This window comes from Eschrichtius robustus, chromosome 17 (genome assembly GCF_028021215.1).
Source record: "Eschrichtius robustus isolate mEscRob2 chromosome 17, mEscRob2.pri, whole genome shotgun sequence".
In the NCBI taxonomy this organism is placed as follows: Eukaryota; Metazoa; Chordata; class Mammalia; order Artiodactyla; family Eschrichtiidae; genus Eschrichtius; species Eschrichtius robustus.
In genome coordinates, this window is record NC_090840.1 from 61,332,777 (window position 1) to 61,360,607 (window position 27,831).

A 27,831-nucleotide genomic window follows, 5' to 3' on the forward strand; every position below is an offset into this window, starting at 1 on the left:
TGGAGACTAATTTTACCCATTAGAAGAACATTATTTAAAATAAATTCCCTTCAACTGTTTTTCTGTTTTTTTTTTTTTATAAGTTCTCGACCATTAACCATGACATATGCAATACTGTTTTTAAACTTGGGCAAGATAGGCCCCTTCCCTGATCCCTTTATCTGACCATTCTGTAGCCCACCTCTTGCCCAGGGATGTGCCTGCTCACTTCCCCTATGAGATCCTGGACTAATTTCCAGCCCACAATGTGGTAAGAACTGAAATTGGGAGCAAATCTTTCAAACTTCTAGAGTAATTTGAAAGAGTAATTCTGTCTGGTGAATTTCATAATAAAAAAAACTTGGAATGTATTTATATGTGTTTTTATTTCATTTTTCTAGAAATTTTTTTCACTTTGTAAAAGTATCATTTCAAGACGAATTAAAAATAAAAACAAATCTTCTATTTTATAGTTTGTTTAAAAACTACTGTTCTACAACTCATTGGTACCTGGTACCCTGGAATTTCCTGCTACCTGAACCTTCATAGGCCTCTTTTCCAGGTCCACATTCCCAGGGCCAGAACACATGACCCATATGTGCACTCCTAGACCCAGTGGGCAGTATTTGCAGGGAGGTGTGGCAGCTTGAATGTGTAGGCTGGGAAGTCTACATGCATCGTGAAGGATGGAGCTGAGTTTGGGAATAGAGGGTGGCCAGGTGCAGGCTGGGGCTGGGACCACTTTCCTATATCTTCATGTCCCAACAAGAAAATCACACAAGTCCCAGAATTCTAAATTTAAACTTGTCCTTCTAGGTTGTTATGAAAGTGTATTTGTCAAGGTAGGAGGATGGAACATATTGTATTTAACAATATGTAGCTTAATTTATAACTTTTAATATTTAGACATTTGATATGTGAGATTCTATCTGCATTCTTACTCTGAGCCTTGTAAATGTCCAGATGAGTGGGCCTGCTGTTGAGAAATTTAAACTTATTAAAAAATATGTTTCAGGTACACTCAAATTTATATCAGCTTCTTTGGTAGATACAAATCCAATAGGTTCTCTTACCACAGACTCTTAGAGTTCAGAGGAACCTTTGACCTAACTTCAAGTTTGTAAAATCTCTGTTAGCTAGTCAGACAGCTTTTATTTGAACACCTCTAGGAGGTGGGTGCTACCTAAGTTCTGTTGTAGTCACCCTCACTCAAGGAAAAGAAAGTTATATTTTCAGAAATGTGTAATTGTGTTCTGAGGAAGAAAAGCATGTTTAAGAAACATATTTCTGGTTACAGACAGACAAATATAAAAAAATTCACAGATTTTTCAAAATTAATACCACTTCTCAGAGTGAAGGAATTATAACAAGTAATGAAATAGAACTACTGTGCAAACTAGGGACAATATGATGACAGGAATGTGAGAAAAGGAAAAATGTAATTTTTTTTCTTCGTTTATTCTACCAGCAGCAGAAGCTTAGTCTGTAAAATACAGCTATTTCCACTTGACTATTCATTCAGGTCATAAGACCTCTTCTCATTAACGTATTTGTTCTTTATCTGGTCTTATGTCGCCTACCTAACTTTGGGATCATCCTCAAAAAAAAAAAAAAAAAAATCAATTGTGAACCTATTTCTTTCATTTAATTATCCAATACTTCTCATGTCATCTGCTACTTGATCCAATTCATACAACAAAGGATTTAAAAAATCACTTAAAAAATTTATTCACCCTGTCTTCCAAAATAAAAGGAAACAGAGACATTATCTGCACTTGATAAGAATTTTGAAAAGCACAGAAAATCCACTAATAAAAATTTTACTAGATCTTTTTGAAGCAACTGAGGTCAAAATTCTTAAAAGAAGGTGTGCAGAAAGTGAAGGACTGTGGCATGTTTACAAAGAGGTTCTTGTGATTAGCGAAGAGTTCATTTTTTTAGAAAATGTATGGCTATATTGAAAATATAAAGGGGTTTTCCTCTTAATACTTAAAATTATATAGTAAATATCATTGCCCTAATTCTTCTTACTTTGAGTTTTGCAAAAACATAATATATATACGATTATGACGTCTGCATCTAAAAATATGTGTGTGTGTGTGTGTGTGTGTGCGTGTGCACTCGTGCGCTCATCTCATAGTCTTCTGGTTATTTAAACATAATGTATTATCTTTCTTACTCTCTCTTAGCCCTCCCACGCTCTCACTAAGGGACCAATTTAGATCCAATGATTGAGCAGTCTAAAAAGTAACGGTCACAGAATAAAGCTTTAATTTTTATTTCTACTGGAGGTGAAGTACTCAATGTGAACTTTGAATATGATAGTATAGGGAAATCCTTTTGGAAACTTGGTATTCTTTTGAAAATAATAATTAATAACCATCCTGTGTTATTAATACAATAATTTGTTCTATGAAGAAAATATCAACAGGTATATCAGAATTCATTATTGTCTATATAATTTTTTTAACATTAGAATAGATTAAATTATATGGTTCAAACATAATACTATTTTTTTCTTTTAGCATGTGGGATTGTACAGATTACTGCTTAATCCCAATAAATGTACTCTTTTATGCTTACCATTTCTAATGGTTGGGTATTTAAGATAATAATTTGGATATTTTCCTTCTGTGTCTTATTAGATTACTGTAAATTTATATGTCTATAACTTTTCTGCCTGTAGTTTTATGATATTAATTATCTCACAGATTCTTTAAGGCAGTGGCTAAAGGAGTATACAGCATCTATGATCTGGGATATTAGCTGTATAAGATGACATCTATTATTTCATTAGATTCTGAAATACTAAGCTTTATTTAGTGGTAGATATAGTAAAAAAGATGTTTAAGAAATATTCTTCAGTCAACTGACTAGCTATCCTGCCTTTCCCTGTCCATGCTTTGAAGAATCTAAACCTGAATTCTAGTCCTCTATCTTAAGCAGAAAAAAGGAAAATATGTCCCATCACATACATGTCTTATAGTTTCATTTTTGAAGTTCATATAATGTGATCTATCAAACAAACATGTAGAAAGATAGGTCTCAGAATGTGTGAGGATCACTTACAAAATTTGCTATATTATCATTAATGCCCAAGAAACGTCAACTTTTCTAAAGTGTCAGATAAAGGAACAAATACATGTATTATTTGGGAAATAATAAATAATAAATTTAAGGAATACACCAAATTTTGTGTTGTATCATGTGTCACATGCCTATAGGCCCAGGCAGGCAATGCAAGGGTTCTTAGATGCTCAAGTGAAAAATGATACAAGGTTTAAGGGCCATGAGAACCTATGGGCTCTCTGAAGAGGGCAGAAGAGAGTTCCAGCAAATTTTGCCATGTGATAATCCAGTCCTAGTGTGGCCAGTCTGTCAAAAGAAACAACAAATTCAGATTTTTTATATGTAATTTTCAATTATTTAAAACACTGTATAGTTGACCCTTGAAGAACATGGGTTTGAACTGCACAGGTCCACTTATACATGGATTTTTCTTCCAATAAATACTACAGTACTACACAATCCATGGTTGGTTGAACCCATGTATGTGGAACTATGGATATGGAGGGCTGACTATGGGATTTGGGCATGAGCATATTGTGATATATGTGGCAGTTCCTGGAAACAATACCCCGTGGATACCAAGGGATGACTGCACTTCCCAAACAACAACCAAAAAACATACTTACTGATCATATTAGTTCTGTGGCTGTCAATTTCTAATACAATATTACAGTATAATGAAATCCAAACTATCAGGTACTAAACCACAAAGAAATCTAGGAGGAACTATATATTATTTCTGAAAGATATTAGTCTAACGTGGTGAAATGTCTACCACGTACATCATCCTGATAAAAATGTTGAGTATTTTTAGGGGGGTGGAGTTACAAATCATTTGAACAACATAAACAAATATGAAGAACATGTAAAATACTGGCCCTTTGTCTATCATTACCTTAGGAAGCACAAAGTGGAATTGTAGTAGGCTCACAGATAAACAACAAAATTATGGTTGATCAATGATATCCATGAGTAGGTGGAGGAGAAAGTTGAAGTTGAGGTCAAGAATGCATAAAGATAAGTAAGAAAAGAAGGGAATTTTTTTTTTTTTCCTGAAAAGATAACAACTAAGATGGAGTAGTATTGGGTCTACAATGTACACATAAGGTAAATCCTTGGGGTTATTACAGGATTCTGGAATAACAGTACTAGGAGAACTTCTTGTGAAATTAAAAAGAAAAGGAAAGGAAAGAGGAGAAGAGGTTTGGAGGCCAGTAGGGATTACAACTGCAGCCCCTCAGGACTGTATATATTTGCAAACTTTAAAAGCTTCTGCCTGAGGGTCTGGCATCCAATCAGCCTGAAACTAGGTGATCACTGAATTCCTTTCTTTGGAACACTGACAGGTCTTGGCACATGCTGAACGGCAGGGGCAAATCAGGAATAAATACGGCAGTATATACAACCAAAAAGATTTAAGAGACAACAAAGAGCTAGGTCAGGGTTGAATGAGAAGGATCATCACCTACACAAAGTCACTACTTCAAGACTGATAGAGGTAGCAGTTTTGCCTAATATATAGAAACAGACACAGAGAATTAGGCAAAATGAGGAGACAAAATATGCTCCAAACAAAAGAAAAAACAAAACATCAGAAAAAAAAAACCTTAATGATATGAAGATAAGTAATTTATCTGGTAAAGAATTCAAAATGATGGTCATAAAAGTGCTCACTGAACTCAGGAGAAGAATGGATGAACACAGTGAGAACTTCAACAAAGAGTTAAAAAAATATAAGAAAGAATCAATCACAGCTAAAGAATGAAATAACATGAGTAACATAAATTAAATGAAAAATACACTAAAGGGAATCAATAGCAGATAAGATGATACAGAAGAATGATTAGCAATCTGGAAGACAGGGTAATGGAAAACACCCAATCAGAACAAAAAGGGAAAAAACATTATATATGGATAGCTTAAGGACCTCTGGGACAACATCAAGCACAAGAATATTTGCTTTATAGTGATGCCAGAAGTAGAAGAAAGAGAGAATGGGGAACAAATGTATTTGAAGAAATACTGGCTGAAAACTTCCCTATCCTAGAAAGGAAACAGACATCCAGATCCAGGAAGCACAGAGAGTCCCAAACAAGATGACTCCAAAGAGACCTACAAAGAGACACATTATAGGTAAAATGTCAAAAATTAAAGAGAGAGTACTAAAAGCAGTAAGAGGAAACCAACTAGTTAATATAATGGAAGCAATTGTTTCAGCAGAAACTTTGCAGACCAGAATGGAGCAGCATGATATATTCAAAGTGCTGAAACAAAATACAACAAACAAACAAAAATTTACAACCAAGAATACTCTATCCAGCAAGGTTATCATTCAGAATTGAAAGTGAGATAAAGAGTTTCCCAGACAAGCAAAATCTAAAGGAGTTCACCACCACTAAACTGGCTCTGCAAGAAGTGTTAAAGGGACTTCTATAAGCTGAAATGAAATGGCACTAATTAATAAGAAAACACATGAAACTAAAATTCTCACTGGAAAAGGCAAATATATAGTAATGGTAGTGGATCAATCACTTATAAAACCTGTGTGAAGGTTAAATGACGAAAAGAGAAAATAAAGACAAAAAAAATCCAAACATGACACTAAAGAAAATCATTAAACAATCATTAAACAAACAAACAAACAAAAAAACCCAAGACCCATCTTTATGCTGCTTATAAGAGACTCACTTCAGATCTAAACACACACAGACCAAAAGTGAAGGAATGAAAAAAGATATTTCATGCAAATAAAAACAAAAAGAAAGCTGGGGTAGCAGTACTTACATCAGATAAAATATACTTTAAAATAAAGACTGTAACAAAAGACAAAGAAGCGCATCACATAATGATAAAGGGATCAATCCAACAAGAGGATACAGCATTTGTAAATATCCATGCACCCAACATAGGACCACCTAAATATATAAAACAAACATTAATAGACATAATGGGAGGGGTCCAGATAACTACATTTTAAAAAGTGCACCAGGTAATTGTGATGCAAAAGACCCCATTTTTGAGAAACACCTCACTGATAAAGCCTGTATTGCAAATCAACAGTTATGAAAGGAATACTGAGAGAAAGCATATCATAACCTTTTGAGGTTCATCACAGAAAAAAAAATATACTTGCCCTGGACATTTCTTCTTGCCATTATCAGAGGTAGATTATTGGAATGGATAGCCAAGGATTTGGTGGTAAGTTCCTAACATTTCCCTTTTCTCAATTTATGTTCATTCTTTTTGTTCACATTAAGAACCTTTTTAGTATATTAGCTCAACTCTAAGAGCTGTTCATTGCTAACTACTTCATGTCAAACCACTGATAAACTCTCAACTACAGATCTTGATGACCAGGTCTTTATTACTGTCTCTGGGATCAATTTCATGCTTGTTTTTTCCAGTCTATTCTAAAACTCTGTGAGGGCAAAGGTACTTTCCAAAATAAGGCCAATCAGCCACTCTGCAATTTCACCCTAGGTCTCTTTTGCCAATGAGCTCCTTTCTGGAAATGGATTCTAAGTAACTGTGTTTGGATCAAGTACCTTAAGCACCACTGAAGAAGGACTAATAAATATACTATATGCAGGCTGATGATCATAACTAAGGTACTATGCTTCTTCTGTTGGTGATAGTAGGAAGAATCAATGAAAGAAAAGAAAAAGTAAAATTTCATACAATTTTATAAAGACCTAATAGGTTAAGTCAAGAAAGAAACATTGAGAACTTACACTTGGAGCACTGTCCTTGGGTCTCCAACTTCGCTCCCATCACCAATTGTCAAGGTGTCATAGCCAATTTCCAGATCGAATTCTTCAAAATTTATCTGGATAACCTAGCAATAAACAGAAACAAACCTCTCAAATATATTTCATTATATAATAAAAGCAAACAAAAGAGCAATGGGAGAAAAACATTTAAAATGCACTGTGGACATACTATATATCTACAGATCTATAGCTATCTGTATAAGAATTTCAAACTATGGCAGGAGATCATGTGAGACTATTCCTAAAATTCAATCATTATAATTATAACATATTTTTTATTTACTCTATTGTATCTTCTGTAATAATTTTTCAATGAAATGGCATGGCTTCTGTTTATAGGATACTCTTATTTGAAGAATTTGAATGCAAATCTAATTTAAGAAGGCTTTATAAAAAAGTATATGTACCTGAAGAGTGGTTACATCTGCATAAGTTTTTACAAGCTAGCACAGAAAAACACAGAGTATACTATTTCCATGAAATAGTAAAGCTTAAAAAATGTGAGAGCAAAATTTGAATCTAGATCACTAAATTTAAAGGCATCAGGTTTATTTCTGTATATCCTTTAATAACAGAATCCCTCATATATATTATATTTTGCTGGCAAAACTAGGAGCACAATTCTTTGGGAGACACATTATACCATAACAAAAAAATTAATATTAATTCTTATCAAAATATACTCATGCATTCATTTATTGTTTATATATCTATGTAAAAATTCATATTTAATTAAATTGCAATTCTTAAATTAGAAACCCAATATAATATTAAAGAATAATATAATCAAGAATCCATATAAGAAAAAATTACATAAATATCATCCTATATATAATAATGGCTTGAGCAAAAAATAATTTATAATAAAGTATTATTCAACACCAGTTAAAGAAAATGAATGGCTGAGGTTACCAATAGTACTAGAGAATAAATGAAAAAAAGCTTTAAATTTTTTAAAATTATTATTTAAAAACTAATTTTTATAATTGTTACTTTGGTATCATAAAAAGAAATTCTTAAGAAAATGAGGGATTTCATACCCTGACTCTTTTTAGCTTCGTAACAAAAAACCAAATTTTTGATTATGTCTATTTCTTGATTTTTAAATCATTTTTTATTATCATTAATTAAAGCAACTGTTTTGGTCAGGTTTAAATGCAGAATATATAAAAACACTGAATTTTACATGGCTACAATTTAAAAGTAAATGTTTCCCTGTTCTACATTGAGTTAAATATAAGTATTCTCAATTAATAATCGCCTGTTAATAGAGATTAAGTTGTTCCCATTTTTTTGCTATCATAAGCAACATGGTTACAACCAATATTAAATATTTTCTGGTTCAAATGTACAAGTATTAGGTTATATATGTACTTATGAGTGCAATTTCTGGATAATAACAAAGCAAAAATTAAATTTCATAATATTGTGCCATATGATTTGGAAATTATTTTACCAATTTAAATGCCTACAACTTGTGTACATTAGGTTTCATTATTTCTACCAATCTAGAGGGTGTAAAAAACGATTTTTTTTTTTGCATTTTCTTCATTAGTAATTAAGTTCTTTTTTCATATGTTTATTTGTCATTTATGTTCCTTTTTTCCTTGACTCAATTAAAGTTATTTTAATTTTCCTAGAAACATGTCAATGCTGAAAAAGTTTTCAAATTTATTGTCATATAATTATTCGCTTTCTTTTAGCCTATGTTGTCTGTACTCTTGTCCTATTTCTATTTCTAACATTATATGTCTTCTCTATTTTTGTTTACTATTTTTTATTGTGCTAACTATAATATATATTAAAAAATCAATTTTAGCTATTTTTAAGTGTAAATTCAGTGGCATTAATTATCAATATATTCACAATGCTATGCAACCATCACCGTCTTTTTCCAAAAGTTTTCCAAACCAAAACCCTGTTACCATTAAGCCATAACAATAACTCCCCATTTTCCTCTTTCCCCCATCTCCTGGTAACTTCCAACATACTTTCTGTCTCTACAAATTTTCATATTCTAGATATTCTATATACATGGAATAACACAATATTTGCCTTTTTGTGTCTGATTTACTTCACTAAGCAAAGTCTTTGAGGTTCATCTACATTATAGCGTGTATCAGAACTTCATTCCTTTTTATGGCTGAATAATAGTCCATTGTATGTATACACCTAATTTGGTTTAACCATTACTCTGTTGATGGACACTTAGGGTGTTTCTATCTTTTTTCTATGGTGAATATTGCTATTATGAAGATTGGTGTAAAAGTACTTATTTGAATCCCTGTTTTCAATTATTGTATATATACCTAGGAGTGAAGTTACTGGGTCATATATTTAACATTTTGAAGAACTGCCAAGATGCTTCCCAGAGCTTCTGAACATTTTAAATTTCCAGCAGCTATTCATGAGGGTTCCAATTTCTCCATATCCTCACCACATGTTATTTTCTGTTTTGTTTTTATCATACCCATTCTGGTAGGTGTAAAGTGGTATCTTACTATGGATTTAATTGCATCTCTCTAATTAATGATGTTGAGCATTTTTTCATGTACTTATTAACCATTTGTGTATCTTCTTTGGTAACTGTCTATTCCAGTCATTTACCCCTTTTTATTTATTTTTCTTTTACCCCTCTTAAAATTGTCATTTGTTTTATTGTTGTTGAGTTGTAAGAGCTCTTTACATATTCTAGATATTAATCCCCTATCAGATATATTATTTGCAAATATTTTCTCCCATTATGTGAATTGTCTTTCCACTCTTGTGATAGTGTTCTTTGACGCCACAAAGTTTTAATGTAATGAAGTCCAGTTTATCTATTTTTTATTTTGTTTCCCATGCTTTTGGCGTCATATTTAAGAAACACTGCAAAATCCCATATCATACATTTTTTTTCTATGTTTTCTTCTATGAATTTTATACTTTAAGCTCTTAAATTTAGGTTTTTGATTCATTTTGATTTAAATGTTGTATACAGTGCAAGTAAGGATCAAATTTCATTCTTCTGCATGTGGCTATCCAATTTTACAAGCACCATTTATTGAAGCAACTACAGGCAAACCTTGCCTTATTGCACTTTGCTTTATTGTGACTGGCAGATATTGTATTTTTTACAAATTGAAGTTTTGTGGCAAAAATGTGGTGAAGCAAGTCTATCAGCACCATTTTTTAAACAGCATTTGCATACTTTGTGGCTGTGTCATGTTTTGATACTTCTCACAATATTTCAAACTTTTTCATTATTATTACATTTATTATGGTGATCTGTGCTCAGTGACTTTTGATGTTTCTTTGTAATGGTTTTGGGGAGCCACAATCCACATCCACATAAGACTGCACACTTAAATGATAAATGTTGTGTGTGTTCTAAGTGCTCCACTGACAGGCTGTTCCCCCATCTTTCTCTATCTCTTTGGGCCTCCCTATTCCCTAAGACACAATAATATTGAAATTAGGTCAAATAATGACCCTACAGTGGTTTCTAAGTGTTCAAGTGTAAAGAGGAGTCCCACCTCCCGTACTTTAAATCAAAAGCTAGAAATGATTAAGCTTAGTGAGAAATGCGTGCATTTCAAAAGTCGAGACAGGCCAAAAGGTAGGTGTGTTGCATCAGTTGCAAGTTGTAAATGCAAAGAAACTGTTCTTGAAGGAAATTAAAAGTGCTACTCTAGTGAACATATGAATGATAAGAAAGCGAAATAGTCTTACTGCTGATATGGAGAAAGTTTTAGTGGTCTAGAAGGAAGTTCAAACAAGTCACAACATTCTCTTAAGCAAAAGCTTAATTTAGAGTAAGGCCCTAACTCTCCTCAAATCTATGAAGGTTCAGAGAGGTGAGTAAGCTGCAAAGAAAAGTTTGAAGCTAGCAGAGATTGGTTCATGAGGTTTAAGGAAAAAAAGCCATCTCCATAACATAAAAGTACAAGGTGAACAGCAGAAGCTGCAACAAGTTATCCAGAAGATCTTGCTAAGAAAATTAATGAATGTGGCTACACTAATCAACAGATTTTCAGTGTAGACAAAACAGCCTATATTAGAAGAAGACACCATCTAGGACTTTCACAGCCAGAGAGAAGTCAATGCCTGACTTCAAATCTTCAAAAGACAGGCTGACTCTCTTGTTAAGGGTATATGTAGCTGACTTGAAGCCAATGCTGATTTACTGTTCTGAAAAGCTTAGGAATCTTAAGAATTATGCTAAATCTACTCTGCCTGTGCTCTATAAATGGAACAATAAAGCCTGGAAACAGCACATCTGTTTACAACATAGTTTATGGAATATTTTTAGCCCACTGTTGAGACCTACTGCTCAGGAAAGAAAAAGATTCCTTTAAAAATATGATTGTTTATTGACAATGCACCTGATCACTCAAGAGCCCTGATGAACCTGTAAAACAAGATTAATGTTGTCATGTCTGCTAAACAACATCCATTCTGCAGCCCATGGATCAAGGAGTAATTCTGACTTTCAAGTCTTATTATTTAATTAACACATTTTGTAAGACTGTATCTGCCATAGATGGTGGTTCCTCTGATGGATCTGGGCAAAGTAAATTAAAACCTTTCTGTAAAGGATTCACCATTCTAAATGCCATTAAGAACATTTGCGATTCATGGGAAGAGCAAAATATCAACATTAATAGAAGTTTGGAAGAAGTTGATTCCAACCCTCATGGAGGACTTTGAGAGGTTCAAAACTTCAATGGAGGAAGTCACCGCAGCTGTGGTGAAAATAGCAAGAGAATTATAATTAGAAGTGGAGCCTGAAGATGGGACTGAATTGCTGCAATTTCATGGTAAAACTTTTAACAGATGAGGAGTTGCTTCCTGTGGATGAGCAAAGAATGTGATGGAATCTCCTCTTGGTGAAGATGCTGTGAAGACTGTTGAAATGACAGCAAAGGATTTAGAATATTATATAAACTTACTTGATAAAGCAGTAGTAGCATCTGAGAGAACTGACTCCAATTTTGAAAGTTCAACTGTGGATAAAATGCTATCAAAGCACAGTGCCTCCTACAGAGAAATCACTGGTGAAAGGGAAGAGTTAATCAATGTGGCAAACTTCATTAATGTTTTATTTTAAGAAATTGCTACAGGGACTCCCCTGGTGGCGCAGTGGTTAGGAATCCGCCTGCCAATGCAGGGGACACGGGTTCGATCCCTGGTCTGGGAGGATCCCACATGCTGCAGAGCAACTAAGCCCGTGTGCCACAACTACTGAGCCTACCCTCTGGAGCCCATGAGCCACAGCTGCTGAGCCTGTGTGCCACAGCTACTGAAGCCCGCACACCTGGAGCCTGTGCTCCGCAACAGGAGAGGCCACCGCAATGAGAAGCCTGCACACCGCGATGAAGAGTAGCCCCCGCTCGCCACAACTACAGAAAGCCCGTGTGCAGCAATGAAGACCCAACGCAACCAGAAATAAATAAATAAATAAAATTGATTCTTAAAAAAAAAAAAGAAATTGCTACAGCCACCCCAACCATCAGCACCACCACCCTGATCATTCATCAGCCATCAATATCAAGGAAAGACTGTCCACCAGCTAAATGATTATGACTCACTGCAGGCTCAGATTATGGTTAGGGTTTTTTTAATAGTTTTTAATAGTTTTTAGTGTACAGATCTTTCACCTCCTTGGTTAAATTTATTCCTTAGTATTTTATTATTTTTTAAAAATTTATTGAAGTACAGTTGATTTACAATGTAGTGTTAATTTCTTCTGTACAGCAAAGTGACTCAGTTATACATATACATATTCTTTTTCATATTCTGTTCCATTATGGTTTATCACAGGATATTGAATATAGTTCCCTGTGCTATACAGTAGGACTTTGTTTATCCATCCTATATATACTAGTTTCCATCTGCTAATCTCAAACTCCCAATCCTTCCCTCCCCCACCCCCCATAAAATATTTTTTAATTAAGATCTGTACACTGTTTTTTTAGGCACAATGTTGTTGCACACTTAATAGACTACAGTATACTGTAAACATAACTATTATACATACTACAAAACAAAAAATTTGTGAGACTCGCTTTATTGTGATATTCGTTTTATTGTGGTGGTCTAGAACTGAACACACAATATCTCCAAGGTATGCCTGTATTCTTTCCCCATTGAATGTTTTTGGCACCTTTGTCAAAAATTAATTGCTCACAGATGGGAGGGTTTAGTTCTGTGCTCTCTTAGCTTTTGTTTATCTGGGAATATCTTGATTTATCTTTCATCCTTGAAGGAGAGTTTTGACAGATAGATATAGAATTCTTGGTTGACAGTTTTGTTTTCAATGTTTAAAGATATTGTCTCACTTGCTTCTCAGCTTCTTTTTCTTTTTTGAAATCAGCTGTTAATATTTTTTAGCATTTGTTGTACTTGAAGAGTCACTTTTCACCTGCTGCTTTCAAGATTCTCTTTGTTTTTACCTTTCAACCATTTGACTATAATATGTTTAGGTATGGATCACTTTAAGCTTATCTTACATAGAGTTTGTTGAGCTTCCTGGATGGGTAGATTCATGTCTCTCTCAAATTTGTGATCTTCTTGGTCATTATTCCTTCAAATATTCTTTCTGTACCATTATTTCTATCTTCTCCTCCTGAAAGTCATATAATACATTTGTTGGTCCATTTGCTCATATTCCACAGGTCCCTAGGCTCCTTTCACTTTTTTCACCTTTTTTCTTTTCTTTTTTTTTTTTTTTTCTGTTCTTCAGACTGAATTATTTCAATTGTCTTATCTTCAAGCTTACTAATTCTTTCTTCTGCTGATCAAACCTGCTCTCAAAAACCTCTAGGTTTTTAAAATTTCAGTTATTATGGTTTAAAGCTCCAGAATTTCTATTTGGTTTCTTTTTTATAATTTCTATCTCTTTATTGATATTCTCATTTTATTCATATATCATTTTCATCATTCCCTTTAATTTTGTCCATGCTGTTTGAGCAAAATTAATACAGTTGTTTTAAATCTTTGTCTAATAAGTTCAATGACTCAATGTCTTCAGGGATATTTTCTGTCAATTTATTTTGTTCCTTTCAATGGCCATATTCTCCTGTTTCTTTGCATACTTTGTGATTTCATTGTTGTTTCTGAAAACTAGCCATTTGAATATTATAATGTGGTATTTCTGGAAATCAGAGTCTCTCCCTTCCCCAGGGTTTGCTGTTCTTGATTTTTGAAGACTTGTGTCCATCCAATGTTTTAACTGGAATTTCTTTAAATTCAAGGAGCTAAAAAAAATATCCATTTCAACATGTTTGGGCTGCTATAACAAAATACCATAAACTGGGTGGCGTACAAACAATAAAAATTTATTTATCACAGTTCTCGAGGCTGGGAAGTCCAAGATCAAGGCACGGTTGATTCAGTGTATGGTGAGAGAAAGTTTCCTGGTTCACAGAAGGCCACCTTTTTGTTGTAACCTAACACCAGCAGAAAGGTCTAGGGAGCCCTTTGGGGTCTCTCTTATAAGAACACTAATCCTACTCATGAGGTCTCCACCCTCAGGACCTCCCAAAGGCCCCACCTCCTAATACCATCACATTGAGCATTAGGATTATGAATTCTGAAGGGACAGAAGCATTCAGATCATAGCAAGACCTCTCCCAGTCTTTGAGGACTGGCTCAGTGATAGGATATTCTTTAATACCTAGCCAGACCATTTACAGTTTTCTTAGCCTTCACTTGCTGCTTGCACTAAGCCTATAGATCAGATAGTGGTGAAAGCTTAGGGTCTTCTCAGGTCTTCCTGAGCATGTGTCTTGCCATGGGCATGCGTGCGACTTTCTAAATTCCACCATATACTGGAGGGCTTTTGCATGTCCTAATTTCCTGAAGAAACTCTGTTTCTTATTTCTAGTAACTCACTCATGGTGGCTTGTTTTCCTATGTGTTTAGTTATATTTAACAGTAAACCCATTTTTATTAGGGCTTCAGCTGTGAGAATCTTGAAGGTCTTAAACTGGGTGTAATTTCATTCATTTTCTGCTAACTGGATCCAAGGGTTACTACCAAGCTGGTGCCAGTTTAACATCTTGTGAGGCTTTCAGCTAAATACTAAAGTTTCAAGTTCAGCTTCTTCACCTGTTGATCCAAAGAGACTGGGCCTCAGTCTTGGTCTCCTAATTCCAGAGACTTATTGCCATTTGCCACAAGGAAAACCAAGCTTTCTTTAGATTTCATCTCCAAGCTTTCTTTCAATTTCATCTCCTACTTTCATTTCAGTTCATTCTTCTTTTAATTATATATGCATAATTGTACTTGTGTTTGTATGGTATGCATGCATAGTCATAGATTTTCTTTATTGTGAACCAACAATGCACTGAAAAATGTGTTTCTTGTATTTCAGTGGGAGGGCCTTTCAGAGTACTTCATCTGTCATCCTTTCAAAAGAGAAATGACATGATCCACTTTACCCCAAGCCATTTCACAATAGAGCCATGAGTGCATTGCATTTAAAATTAGGGAATGTCGCCTATTAAATGGCTTGAAAAGTCTAATAGGCTAGTAGATACAAACTAGGAATTTAATAAGTGACTGGTTGATTGCTATTTCTATGCCAAACCCTTGATAGTCATTATTGTTTAGTCATGTCTCAAAAATTTTGGATATCCATTTAATGATAGATTTTATTTTGCCTGAATTGTAACTGAGGTTCATGCATGTATATATGCAACAACGAGAACTCTACTTCATTTTAAATTAAGTGATGAATTAATTACTAACTAATCCATATACTTTCAGATCAGCACTTAACCACTGAGCTGTCACTGAAATTTTAGATACTTATAATTCTTGAACAGTTTCAATGACACTGAATCACTGAGAAGCTAAAATAGTCTGATTGAATTGTAGAACACATTCATTTTAATTTGATTCTTGTATGCTTAGTTTAAACGTCGTTACTGGACTGGTTCTTTAGAAGTAAAATCTATGCATAAAAAGAATAAAAACTACTTTGGCGTGAGCTGGAGACATTAACATAAGTAAAGCATTACAGTAAAATTCAAAAATGGTACATTGAGATATTTCCAAAAGTAAAAAAAATAAAAACAGTAGAATGTATAAAAGTAATTTGTAAAAACAAAACCATTTTTTTTCACACAAAAATGTAATAAGTAACATCAGGAGTGTGATGTGAAATTTTCTTTTTCTGGATTTTCCTGTAACATGGAGGAGAAAGTAGCCACTTTCCATCCCTTTATCTTTGTATAATATGAAAATGAAATGAAAAGGTAATTAAAAAATCAGTACTCATCAGTGTAATATAACTACTTTCTCTACGTATATAGTTGGCAGTAGGGCTGAAACATTTAGTAGGAAAATAGGAAGAATATAATGCATATTAGAAGAGAAAGGAACGTCATACATTTTGCCTTTCGTATTTGTTTCTAATCATTTGTGGGTGGGAAAAAACCCTGCATTTAGGTCATAGGACTGTTGAAGAAAAAGCTGTGATAATAAAATATGCTCCTAAATATAAAATAATTTATAATTGTCTTGATTTTTTAACTAAATAAGCCATACTCTTGGCTTCCACTTTTAAAGTGCCGATTCCAAATTACTATATGATGTTGCTAATTGAGGGTTATGTTAAAAAATTTAAGCCACTAATGTAATCAATTAACAGTAATCTCATGCATATTAACATTGGTTTTCCAGAAGTGAGAAATCTGTAAATAATATTAAATATTAAATGGTTAGTAGATCCATTTCCCATAGGGCTTAAGACATGGGTTTTCACAAGGTATTTTGATAGAACTGGTATAGAACCTATGTTTCATACTTGTCATTCTCTCCATCATTCACAGAGGGTTTAAAACCATGACTTCTCCATCATTATGTTTTTATTAAGTCATGTGGAATCCCCATTTATACACTTTGTATCTTTTACCCATGAAATTTTTTTAAATTGGCAAGTATTTATATTGTGTGAGTCCTGGGCTCAGTGCCACACATGCACTGCTTCATTTTAACCCTAAAACTATAGGTAGCGTCCATTTATATATTAGTTTGGCCACTCAGAAGCTGAATATCCTCCTTGTGTTTGCAAAATTAGGAGGCTTGGTAGGAAGCATAGTATACTTCCCAGCATGGTTAGATGTTATCTTCCTCATCATTAACTGCAACCAGAGTGTAGGCATGAAACCTAAGCTCCCCAAACCATGGATTCTGGCAGAGGGTGGCAAAAGCAGCAGAAACATCCAGTTTTAGAAGCAATAGTAGTTGTAATATGTAATGGCACTGATGTCCTAGAGCAGCATTATCCAACAGAAAAAAATCTTCCCACAAGTCAGAACCAGAAGCCATATCAGACTATGACAAAGTAAAGTTCTAGTGAGGTAAAATGGGTTCTGCTACGTTCCAGGCTGATCAAGGAACTCATCCCCCTTCCATCGAAGGTAGTCTTCACCAGTCTTCTTAACCAGCAGGATATGATATTTTTCTATGAATCAATGACTGACCTCTGAAGTTTCAACTATGACGGATATCACATTTATTTGGGATGCGATGATAACTGTCTATTGGCTATAGGTCTCTAGATAATGAGGAACTAAATCTGGATATAATGGAGAAGCCAGCACAATACTTGGAGATACTAGAGTTGTATGTAACTGGCTAAGATTTTTGGTTTTCTCTATTAATGAAGACAGCATTTTTTCATGTAAACATTTTTCAAAGTGAATGTAGGGAAAGAACTATGCATCTGGATGAACATTTGATAACAAAATGAGTGGATTGTGGCAGAAACTATTGATTGCTTATCCAACAGCCATCTTACTTGTTCACTCCAGACTTTTCTCTTCCGAACAGGACATTGATTTTGTTCAGCTATGCATCTTTCTACGTACATTCTCATGCTTTAGGGACTGCTGACCCCATATCAAGTTCCATGGAATGGCTCCTAATGAGTCTATGCCAATATTAGCAGTTCCATTTCATTTGTCAGGGATAAGATTAGATCTTACTATGTCACTTAATTCTGGTCAGTCAGTGGAAGGTGAGGAGCAATCTTCTGGGGGTGGGGTGCTTTCGGGAAAATATTTCTTCACGCTCAAATGAAACACAAAGAATCAGTCTGCTTTGAAGGTGACTGGATCTGAATGTACTGACTAGAGCTACTGCAACCATCTTGCAATATGTAGTTTAAGGACAAAGCTAACACATGGAGATGCCCAGAGCCAAGAGATGGATGTTTTTACTGTATGCCTGAGACTTGCATACCTCTGGGTAGTATCCTGTGCTAAATAATGCATTTCCTTATTATTTAAACCATATCTTTCCCATACTTAAACTGAAAACATTATAGTGGATACATCAGTATATTCAATTCTAAGTTTTAAAAAATGCTTTGCCCAGTAATTTGTGTTTATTTGGCTAAAAGTGATGGACTAAGTTCAATCTCAGACTTCCCTGATGCGACAATCCAAGTGCTCAAACTTCACACTATTCTGCATTTGCATAGTAAACGTCTGCAACTTAGGAAATACCTTCTGTCCGCCAAATACCTGGTATATAATAGCATAACTTCTAAGTAAGTTCTTTGATGTTGCACATATGCCTCATGTTTTAAATAGAGATGGCAAGGGAAGATAATTTCTGAAATCTGACAAGTAACAAATATTGTGTCAATTCCTTGGGGGAAAAATACAGAAAGCATGGATTGGTATAAGCAATTTTATCTTCCATGATAAAGTCTGTATTTTTTTGCTTCAAAATAAATCTGGAAGCTGATGAAATTTCTTAGTATTTCTCCAGTCACAGTTCCCTGTATTGGCCAATTTGCACCAATATAACTAGTATTGGAATTAAATGAAGCTTTGATGATATTTAACTAAACAAATTAATGATGCTTTAATATTAATACCAAGCTAATCACATTAGTGAGACAAGATAATATAAGGGTACAGGCAAAGATATGGTTTAAGTCTCTCTCTGTCACGGAATGTTACACTATTTTGGGGAAGTCTCATAACTATAAAAGAGTGTTTATAATTCATAATTCCTAAGGTTGAAGTAGGTATTACATTAAACAAAGTTTCTAAAAGAGAACATACTGTGCTTGATATACAGTAGGCCTTCAATAAATGGCAGTTATTATTAGCTAATCATAAAATAAATGTTGACATCTGTTCACAATGGATCTTGAGGATGAAGTTCTATTTCTGGCAACCCCACTGTGATTTAAGGAGGAGAGTTTCTTCCCCAAAATCTATGCTGCTAGAAATTTATCTTTTCTGGAAGAAAATAATATTTTCTCTATTAAGTTCATTTCAGAATGACTATAATTCACTCTGTTATTAACAAGCATATTTCTTACCAGGTGAGGAAATCCAGAATGCATAAATACAAAATATACAAAGTGTAAGCTTTGCATACAAAGCTTAAGGTATGTAATGCTATATTACACAATCAATTTGACATATAATTAAAGAACTTCCTTTTTCATATATGTCTCAGACCTTAGCGATCACAGTCCAATTTGGAGACAAGACATAAACAAGATAAATACAATACCCTGTGTTAAGTGCTTTGGGATATGGACACACAGGGTTAACATGGGCAGAGATGAGAGCTGCCCAATCCAATTAAAGAGTAAAATGGAAAGATTTCCCCCAAGAGAGAATCCCCAGGCAGTGCAAAGGAAGGTAAAGATGGGAACTGGGGAAGAACATTGTAGAAGACAGCATGAAAAATGGCACAGTGGGAAGAAATATTCTTTTTGTTTCTGTAATATCAACTGTGAAACAGGAAGTGATTAAAAGGAAGGCTAAAAATGGAGGTAGGAGCTATATCATGTTAAGGACTTTGAACTTTATCTTATAAATGAGGAGCAGCAAATAATGAGTTTTGAGTGGTGTGTTAACAGGGTTTTATTTGCTTTTCATATGCTCACTTTGGCAGCAGGAACAATCTGTATTTGAAGTGGAGTAGGGCAGAGTTAGAGAGATCGAGGGACTAAACTTGAGCTGTAAAAGTAGGGATGGAGAAGAGTGGACTCAATCTAGATTTTTTACCCCCCCCCAAAAAATGACTGTAGTCATTTTTCCCTTTTTCTCTTTTCATACATATAGAAGCACTAGTCAAAAGCTCACTCAAAAATCTATGCCTCATAGGACTATTTTATCAAATTTTACTGGGTATAGTCTAATTCAGACAAAGCAGAATATTCAACCCATTTGTCCAAAAAAATCATGTATTTCAGAATAATCCTAAAATTTTACTGTTTTGTGATATGTATTGTGTGTGATATGTATTACATGTGTACATGGAAAATTAGTGTTCAATAACTGTTTTAATAGTAATCATCCTAATTTGCCTATTTTTGTAAAAAGGTAAATTTACATGAAATTTGTGAAACAAATACTGTAAGATAAAAAAGGTTTAAATATAACACATATAAACCCAACATTTATTTATTTGAAAGTAATCTCATTTTAGAGGAAGAAATTAATCTCTCATATTCTAGAAGGATTATACACTATAATATTATATATTTTCTGACAGAAGATGTATTCCAAGACTCTTGGACTAGACCATTCAAAAATGAGGAGTGCCAGCCTAGGGAATTCTCTAGGTTCATCCACTTTGCTGCCAGAATCAGGTTAATAGTTTCAATTCTTACAAAGGCTCATATTTTAGAGACAGGAGGGGAATCTGGAGACACAGTAAGATATTGATGGAACGATAAAAGCTTTCAGCTTTGTTTATTTTTCTGTGCCTTTTGTATTTGTGCACTGCTCTTCCCCTTTAGGGGGTTGCTGGTATGTAACAGTGACATTAAATACGGCACTACAAATGTTTCACTGAAGGGAAGAAACTACATAAAACGAAAAATGCATCAAATATTAAATCTATAACAAAACTGTACAAAACCATTGGTTCTTTCTGTCATTTATTCATGTTTTGCTACTGGAGGATATAATTTAAATTTCATAATATATATAAATGATCAACTTGAAGTTACAAATTTTGAAGAAAATGCAGATACTGTTGCTGGTTTTAGGAGGATATTCATTACAAATTTGTACATGTTAGGTTGTACATATTGAAACAAATTTTAAACAAATGTGTCTCATTAAAGTGCATTTGGTAAGAAGTACTATTTTGCTGGGTTTTGTCACTCATTAATAATGACGTCAGTCTGATCCAGAATATCTATCTCTCCATTTATTCATCTATACTATTTTTATGCAGAGAACCTTTGACTTGAAGCTTTATTAAAAAATGAGATTAGTTTAAAGTGACTAAACATACAACATGGTAGTGAGCTACTACACATTTTTGTATATAATGAACCATACAGTGGATTCTAATTCCCATCTCCAGTTTATTTTTATTGTTTTTCTTTGATACCAAAGAGGAAGGATGCAAGATATTACCCTCTCAATTCATGGTCTTTGTTGTTAACTTTACTTTTGTTTATGTAATTTCTTCAAGTATTAATTAATCTTTATCAGTTAATATTTATGGAAGATATTGTTTATTTCCAAAATTATCTTCTTGAGTAAGCAATTTAGGTAGAAGCCCAAGAAGTTAGGGTATAAGAGGAATTATTTGCCACTGAACTCACTGTTTGCCAGTTATCCAGGAAGAAAGATTCCTGGTCCATGAATGAATATTCTTCGGGGCGAGTGGTTGGGAAAAGAGTAGTGAGAGATAATTATACTATTTGCTGTTTTGTGAACTGCACTTCAATTAATAAGCCTCTTTTTAAAATTCTGGATGTTATGTTGAAACACAAATCAGATAAATCTTCTTCCTAAAAACTTCTAATTTGCTTAATTCATTCTATAAATTTGTATTTAGAGCCTACTCTTTACCAGGTGCTATTCTAGTGCTGGGGATATAGACAAACTTTCCTCCCTTCTTGGGGAAGTATACAAAAGATAGAGAAGCAGCATATAATATAATACCATACAATATGAGATATTCAAATACTGATGTGTTACAAGGTGCTATAAAAAAAATAAAGCAAGGAGATAGAGATGGAGGTGGCCAGTGATTCAGGGGAGAGAAAGTGACACTTAAGAGATATCTAAATGAAGTAAGAGATATAATGCTTCTCATTACATTTTTGGATGGATCGCAGAGGGCCCTGTATGATCCGAGCTTTAATCAGCTCTATAGCCTCCATTTCTTACATTCTTCTCCTTACCCACTATGCCACAGGACCGCTGTCATCTTTTTAGTTTCTAGAAGACACCAGGGTCTTCACGGGCCTTCATAAATACTTTTGCTTCTACCTCCTCTCGTCTTTGCATTGTTAGTCCCTGTCATCCTTTAATATTGGATTAAATCTCACTTCCTCAGAAAGGTGTTCACTGACAATTCTAAGTAAGCTCCCTTCTATTCCACCCAGAGTGTTTCCTTCAAGTTGTGACTACTAATTTCTGTGTTTACTCTTTTATTTTCCATTTAAATCACTAACTGAACACTTTCTAAGGGCAAAGAATTTGTTTTTTTAATTTTTAAAAATCTATTGTAGTCCCAGCTTTCTAGTTAATGAAAATGCAGGTTTCCCATGAAAAGTATAGGATTTATAACACTGGTTTTCATCTGGCCATTCCAAGATATATGAAGTTTTATATGGTTGCTTTTGGATCACAGAAAAAAGGTATAGCTACCACATCCTATATCTTCAGATTTTGCTCCTCCCTTCTGTCCTGTCCTCTGGTATCATACAATGTGAGTGGTTATGCTGTTAGGTCAGGAGGGGGCTGAATTTCAAGGAAGATATGTAATGCTGAGCAAAGGGATTAGACAGAATTGTATAATTTGATGATATGTAGCCTATGTGACTTTGGTCATATGAGAATAATCAAATCATCCAAGTGACTTTCCTCCACACTGGTTAGAGGTTCCAGAAGTTCAAAGAGCTTTAATACTACGAAGGGCAAGTGCTGGATACACTGGTACAGTATTGCACTCCTTCTCTCTCCTCACTACCTAGCTATAGCTGTTGCTGAGGGGCTGGGCAGCTGAGGCAAAAAAAAAAAAAAAGCAACGTCCCATATTGGTGACCAAGGCTCTTATTAACTCCAAGGCTGTCATTAGATAACCTTCTACCTTGCAGTAAAATATCTCAGGGTCAGGAAGCAAAGCTCACAGCTCTCTCAGTTCCTTTTTTAAGCTCTCTTGACAGAAGCCTATTCTGACTTCTTAGAAACATCTGCTGATGGCTTCTGACAACTAATATCAGCAGGGAGTCTCCACAAGGATATTTCAAGTTCTGAAATGTGTGTGAGCACGTGTTATCTGCACAGTGGGAAGCTAAGATCAAACAGTGATAGAAGCATTATGGCTCAGCACACTCTGGGTATGTGGTGGCGGTGGTGGTGATGGTGGTAGTACTAGTTGCAGTAGTAGTAATATCATTATTATTAACATTTTTGAGCATGTACTATATTCTAGACACTGTTCTAAGTGTATGGCATGTTTTATCTCATATAATCCTTCCAAAGCCCTATGAGGAAGACATTATTATCTTTATTTTACTGTTGAAAAAACATAAACTCAGATAAGTTAATTTTTTGGTGGTGATCTGTGATTAATTATACCATTATGCAATATGTATATTTGCATAAACATAGGTACCTTTTATGTTGCATATTAGAATAGGAGGAAATGTTAGCACTAAGGATAGAAAATATAAAAGGGAAATAGAAAAAATATTTACTTTTTATTCTAAACTATGCAATGAGTGGTGCCTCATCTTCAAGAGAAAGTAAAATACCGAAAGTCAATGATTATTATTGGGAGTATTAAACTCTCATGTTGTAAAAAACTATACGTTGCTTCAGTTTTCAAGATGTTAAAATGAAGCTACATCTAACGTAAGTATAATTGCAGTTTAAAACACTGGTCATGTAATTATGTAAATGACTAAAATACATGTGATGAAGAAACAAGTTCTTAAAATATTATTTAAGGGCTTCCCTGGTGGCACAGTGGTTGAGAATCTGCCTGCCAATGCAGGGGACACGGGTTCGACCCTGGTTCATACCCTGGTCTGGGAAGATCCCACATGCCGCGGAGCAATTAAGCCCGTGAGCCACAACTACTGAGCCTGCGCGTCTGGAGCCTGTGCTTCGCAACAAGAGAGGCTGGGATAGTGAGAGGCCCGCGCACCGCGATGAAGAGTGGCCCCCACTTGCCACAACTAGAGAAAGCCCTCACACAGAAACGAAGACTCAACACAGCCATAAATAAATAAATAAATAAAGGAGTTCCTTTAAAAAAAAAATATATTATTTAAATAAGAGAAATATAATGCTTCCTAGAATAAATATGTATTCTACCTAAAGAGATTTTATGTTGTTTCTTTATACCTCTAAATGCCTTCATTTACAAAAACATACATTACAAAAATTATAGTCAGAAAAACAAATTTTAAAAAGTTAAAATAATGTATAGAACTAAGAAGATATATAAGCTTAAAAATCATACTACACTAGAGCTGTTTAAAAAGTTATTAAAAATTATTCATAAGTCATGAATAAACTCAGCTTAAGTACATTTAAAGTCAGTACAGTGTCTTACACAGAGTAAGTTATAAATAACTATTTGAAAATTGTTTCACTAAAATAAGGAAACAAGCTTTTTATAATCCATCGTATTATTGCCTAAATTATATATTATTTAGGGGATTTCTATAATATGAAATTGTATACAATATTTGCTTATATGCTAGAGATTTATACAAGTGATTCAATGTCAAATATTAATTAAATATTTCTTGTGTGCCAGATACTTTTCTACATTCTGACTCATACCATCTCTCCCTTTCTCATGTTATGGAAGAACTCTTCTTGTTTCATAAGTTTTACTTGAGATATATGGTGTTTAATAGGACTGGCCCTTTAATTAATAGATATAACAAGTGTGTGGTTTAGTTTGAAGATGTTTTGATGTCTTTTTTTACACAAAAGAGTCTTCTTTACCTATTTTCTACTTTACTTCCTTCTGCCTTTTTACCTGTGTTTTTCACCATTAAAAGCAGAGTGCTGGTTAGATGAGGAAGTTGGGAAGCAGGGGACAAATGTCCTGCTTGAATAAAATACTGTGTCTCAAAATTACCTTAACAGGATACTCACTACACTTCCCTACACTAACAACTGAAGATGTATGTCAATGTTTCTATTCCCTTTGTTTGTATTAATGTAAATTCGTTTAATGTTCTTAGACCCTCATTGCTTAAACCACTGAAGGGTATTTGCCATTGAGGAGCTACTCTGGGCATGAATACCTTCCGTAAACCCTTGAAATCTCCCCCAGTAGAAATATAATCTTTCAGTGCTAGGGATAGAGAGTGAAAGATGTGAAATGGGAATGGTATGCAATTATAGAATAATTAAATTATATTCAAAATTGTCTACTGATAAATGGATCCCTCTAGGAAGAAAAAGAGACAGAACTGAACATAATTCAAGATTCCAAAGTTAGCCGTTGTCGCTTTTCTATACCTTGGATACTGAGGATACTAATTAGAATTCTTTGTCTCCTTTGCTGGACACAGCTTCCAATATAAAGACGCAATCACTTAAAACTCCTCTGCTCTTCAATTCCTTTGTCCCTTCTCATTCTTACTTGTGGTAAAATAATGGCCTCCCAAAGATGTCCATGCCTTAATCCAGGAAGCTGTGAATATGTTACCTTACATGTTAAAAAGAGTTTGTAGATGTGATTAAGGTTGAGAACTTTGAGATGGAAAATTTATTCTAGATTACCCAGGTGGGCCCATTCTAATTACACAAGTCAAAAGTAGAAGAGGAAGGCAGAAGTGCGTGCTAGGGAGATGTGACATTAGAAGGCTTAGACCTGCCTTTGCTGGACTTGAAGACAGATGAAGGAGGCTGGGAATGGCCCATGGCTGAGAGCCAGTATAAAAAAAACAAAAAACAAAAACTGGGGACCCTGGTCTTTCAACCACAAGGAACTGAGTTCAGCTAACAACACAAATAAACAGGAAACATTCTTCCTGAGAGCCTACAGAAAGGAACAGAGCCTGCTAACAACTTAATTTTACTGCCTGGGACCTATGCTGGACTTCTGCCCCACAGAACTGTAAGATAGTGCATATGTGTTGTTTTAAGTCATAAAGTTTATGGTAATCTGTTATAACAGCAATAGAATCATCACCACCATAGAACTCTCCAACCTCGTAACTCTTATATTCTTAGTGTGGCTACTTACCCTTCAAATTTAGACAAGTCACTTTAGTTCTCTAAAGTTGTTTTTCCACATGTAAAATGGACACAATAACAGGAACTACTTCACAGAATTAAAGAAAAGATTAAGTGAGAGTGTACATAAAAATAACTTAGAATAGACATGCACACAATTCATGTCCATTTTAATGTTATTAATAAGATTATCAATAATTTTGATAATACAGTATTAATATTATTAATCCTGTTGTTTTCCTAATATTTGTCTTCTTACTAGGTAGGTCCTGGTAAAGAATATTTCTTATTCACTTATCAATACTGGACTAAATCTTACCTTTCCCAAATATCCCATTACTACTTCTTCCATAGTACTAGAATTTCCAGCTGGTAGCAAGTTACCCTACATAAAGACTGTATTTTCCACCTCTCTTACAGCTGAGTATGACCCTGTTGTTAATTTATTTTATTATATATATATATATATATATATATATATATATATATATGTTATAATATTATGTTACAATTTGTTTTACCCTCCTTCTTATCACTTCCCCCAACTCCCTGCCTGGAATATGTGACATATTATGCTGGAACCTGAGACACTATACTGGAACTTGGGGGAAAGGGCCATACCCTGGGAAATGATGCAATAGTGCATTAGCCTATGTCCCTGAGAATTCCTAGAGCAGAACCACCACATATCTTGGACCACATATCTATCTTGTTTTAGTCCCTCTTATTATGGGTTTTCTTTCACTGACGGCCAAACCTAATCCTAACACATAAATTTGTGTATCTTGTTACTTTTAATTAAAAATTTCTTTGTCTAGCTTCTCATTTTCCTCTCCTATGCCAATCCCCAAGGACTTTATCTGGCTGCATAAAGTATATTAATTGCCACCACTTATGTACATCACTTAATTTTATGCCTAATTATCATGTAGCACGACTGATTATGGCTACCATTCAAAAACAATTACAACAGTGAGGTTATTAAAGTGTTAGGGGACACTGAACAATTAGTAGAGGGAGGAGTAGTAAAAACAAACAAAAAACTAAATAAAGGTAGTTTGTATTTTGCATACTTTCCCTCTTTTTTTTTGGTAAGAATCAGAGAAGTTCCTAGGAAAAGCTAACATACATATAAATAAGCCAGTGAGATTTTTAGCTGAGAATATTTAATCAGTTCTTCCAATAAATATTTTTTCTAACATGTTTATTGGAGTATAATTGCTTTATAATGGTGTGTTAGTTTCTGCTGAATAACAAAGTGAATCAGCTATCCGTACACATATATCCTCATATTCCCTTGCCCTTGCGTCTCCCTCCCACCCTCCCTATCCCACCCCTCTAGGTGGTCACAAAGCACCGAGCTGACCTCCCTGTGCTACGCGGCTGCTTCCCACTAGCTATCTATTTTACATTTGGTAGTGTATATATGTGCATGCCACCCCCACACTTTGTCCCAGCTTACCCTTCCCCCTCCCCATGGCTTCAAGTCCATTCTCTACGTCTGCATCTTTATTTCTGTCCTGCCCCTAGGTTCATCAGAACCATTTTTTTTTAGATTCCATATATATGTGTTAGCATACAGTATTTGTTTTTCTCTTACTGACTTACTTCACTCAGTATGACAGTCTCTAGGTCCATCCACCCCACTACAAGTAACTCAATTTCGTTTCTTTTTAGGGCTGAGTAATATTCCATTGAATATATGTGCTGCATCTTCTTTATCCATTCATCTGTCAATGGACACTTACGTTCCTTCCATATCCTGGCGATTGTAAATAGAGCTGAAATGAACACTGTGGTACATGACTCTTTTTGAATTA

General features: G+C 34.4%; 1 protein-coding gene across 3 annotated transcripts in view; it reads right to left on the minus strand.

Moving 5' to 3' along the window:
* The window catches only part of CSMD3 (CUB and Sushi multiple domains 3), a 1,176,048-nt gene that overhangs the window by 572,943 nt on the left and 575,274 nt on the right, over positions 1-27,831 (minus strand). For all 3 annotated transcript variants that reach the window (XM_068525309.1, XM_068525308.1, XM_068525307.1), the window contains one exon: positions 6,780-6,883. In XM_068525309.1, the coding sequence (XP_068381410.1) occupies positions 6,780-6,883 (104 nt within the window). The remainder of the gene's footprint in view (positions 1-6,779; positions 6,884-27,831) is intronic.